Source organism: Asparagus officinalis, chromosome 7 (assembly GCF_001876935.1).
Source record: "Asparagus officinalis chromosome 7, Aspof.V1, whole genome shotgun sequence".
Taxonomy (NCBI): domain Eukaryota; kingdom Viridiplantae; phylum Streptophyta; class Magnoliopsida; order Asparagales; family Asparagaceae; genus Asparagus; species Asparagus officinalis.
The window spans coordinates 23136561-23139448 of NC_033800.1; the positions used below are offsets into that span (position 1 = coordinate 23136561).

Below are 2888 nucleotides of genomic sequence, written 5' to 3' on the forward strand. Positions count from 1 at the left end.
CCCCCCCCTCCAAAAAAAAAAAAAAAACCACTCTCCCAACATGCATAAACCACATTTAAAATAAGACGACTATACGAAAAACACATTCAAAGTTGAATCCATAAAGAACCACCTTTAAAATGGATTCCGATTGAAATTAACCATCTTGACTTATTTTCTGATAAAATTTGACTAAAATTTGGTAAAAATTTGACTAAAATTTGATAAAATTTTGACTAAAACTTTCAAATATGAAATTTGACCAATTTTTTTTAAAATACCTTTAAAAAATACAGGTGTCAAGCAAGTAACAATGGCTTCTTAATCAAAACTAGTGTTTGACACATATATTTAAGGGTATTTTGAAATATTAGTTAAAATTTTATTAGAAAATAGGTCAAGGTAGTTGACTACAACCTCAACCCCTTTCAAGGTGGTTTCTATATAAAATGAACTTTGAAGGTGGTTTTTATATGAATATTAGTTTTTATGACAGTATCTTTTTGTGTACATCTAGATATCATGGGATATATTTACCGCGTAAACATCTTCTATGTTCTGCTAACCCCCCTTTTTCATAAAGGAAAAAAATATTTATTCGTATGTACATATGGGAACAACTCTATCGACTCTCTATGAGTTAAGATCTCTCTTAAGTTAAATCATTGGTCAATTAGTTTTAATAGAGATTATGCAAGTAAACTTAGAAGATCAAGAAGATGTACATTTTTCTAAATATATAAAGATGTTCTTTTCAAAAAGTTAATGCCTTAATTAATTAGTCCATGACTAGATTAATGAACAGTGACTTGAGCAAATCCTAGAGAAAGAGAGAACATTAGTTTGAAGTTGTTATAATATAAGAATATAATTCCTAAAAAAGAAAAAGAAAGAAAAGAAAAGAATATAATCCTCAACTTTTGTTAGAACTTTAAAGTTTTGCTCTAATGGTTAGAGGGGCTGTATGATGATACCAGAGCAACCCAAGTTGAAGTCCATCAGCCATGCACAAATTTAAAGCGGATTATCTAAAAATTAACATCATTGGTGAGACTTAGGTTTCGACCTATAAAAAGGGAGCTTAACCTACATGAGGGGGTGTGTTGGAATATAAAAATATAATCATCAACTTTCACCATAACTTTTGAGTTTTAATGTAATGGTTATAGGGATTATAAGATGGCATCGGGACAACTCCGATTTAAATCTCATCAGTCACAAATTTAAAGCAATTTTTTTAAAATTTGATACCGGTGAGATCCCCACTTGGAAGCCTATAGAAAGGAAGCTCAACATGCATGCTTTTGCAAGTGGATATTAATAGATAATAACGCACTTGCTCACTTCCCTTCTTCATGGGGGTTACATTTTAACCAATGCAATACATGTGACCAACGTCAATTAATGTAATTACAATACACAACAGCTTAATTAGCCAACGTTTAGATGTAGACTGTTATAATTCACTTTTTTTAATCTAGTTTTCCTCCTTACTTCTTTTATTATACTTTTATATTTACTTTTCTAGTCAATAGATATTGATCTGTTCATGCAACCTACTTAATCAAAATCATACTCACTAATTTACTATGCTAAGAAAATAGACGTACCAAACCTTCTTTTTTTTCTTTTCAAAATAGAATGGTGTGAAAATCATGGTGGAGCTCTCCAAATTATTCTACGCGTAGATATATGCGGCTAGATGTTGATTGATGCGTTCCACCACCAAAACAATTGACCCATGCGTTACAAGAAACTAATGATTAGAAACTTGCCCAAAAAAATATATACACTTACGCACAAACCCAAATCAAACCAAAGTCACGCCCAAACCTGGAAAATGTTACCGCTTGATATTGATCCATAGATTCCCATACTAGTACACAAACAAAGGCCCATACTAATAGCACGCAAACAAAAGGGACCACTTTCACATTCTTTCATAGAGCCAGCAAAATCTACCCCGCCCCCCGCCCCCCTCTGTCTATTCTATTTTACCTCAATAACATTTCGCTCTCGTCCTCACTCAAACCCCTATAAATACCTCTCTCACCAATACGCATGTTGTGCTGGTCCTTGTTTTCATCCCCTCCCGCTTTAATTTGTCTGTATGACTCTCGAGGCAACACCGAGGAGCCTGGCCTCTCGTCTTGACTCGCCAACTCGCTCGGCAATCTGGCATGAACCATTGACCAAGACCGAACCCCGGCGACGACCGGCGCCTGGGACCGCTCGGCGAACCGGTTCGGTCGTGACGCCCGAACGCGACGAAAGCAGATTCAAATCATCGAGAACATTTCAACAGCGGGCACCGGTAAATCGCCGGCCAAGGACGAGACGATTCAAGATCCGCAAGATTCTTGAGCAAGTACGGCTCCGTCGGGACGGCCAAACGCTTCTACTGGTTCCAGAAAAGGCGGTCGAGGTCCTCGCCGTCGGGCCAGGCGCGGCTCGCGAAGCGGGCCGCCTGCTGCGGCTGCTCTTGGAGCTTACGCTGGGGGTCGGTTTTGAAGCGGGGAACTCCGCCCTCGTCGGGCTTCTTCGGGTTGTGAGGGGGTGTTAATGCCGTACTGTTCGTCGTCGCCCCCCCCCCCGTCGGTGGACGTCTTGGGTTCTTTCGAGCGTCGTCGCGGGTTGGTTGGGGTGAAGAGTGGCGGGTTTGTTCGGAGATGATCTGTTTCGATTACTCGAGGCAGATGGGGTATGTTGAGGGTGGCCAGAATTATATGTATTCTTCGGATGCCTCGCAATTGCAGTATCAATCCGGTTAGTGCATGGCTTTGCTCTTGTTTGCTTGCCGCTAGCTGTTCACATCTAGTTTGGTTTTAATTGTTGTCTTATTTTAGTAAAAGGATGAACTTTTTCCGTTCTAGAATCATGTATTTGATTTGGGTCAAAGGTTCCTTCTT

At 39.2% G+C, this 2888-nt stretch overlaps 1 protein-coding gene across 1 annotated transcript in view; it reads left to right on the top strand.

Moving 5' to 3' along the window:
• LOC109851075 (WUSCHEL-related homeobox 11-like) overlaps positions 2650–2888 on the top strand; it is a 1722-nt gene continuing 1483 nt past the window's right edge. Inside the window, exon 1 of the mRNA XM_020421182.1 lies at positions 2650–2745. Within this exon, the coding sequence (XP_020276771.1) occupies positions 2676–2745 (70 nt within the window). The 5' untranslated portion in view covers positions 2650–2675. The remainder of the gene's footprint in view (positions 2746–2888) is intronic.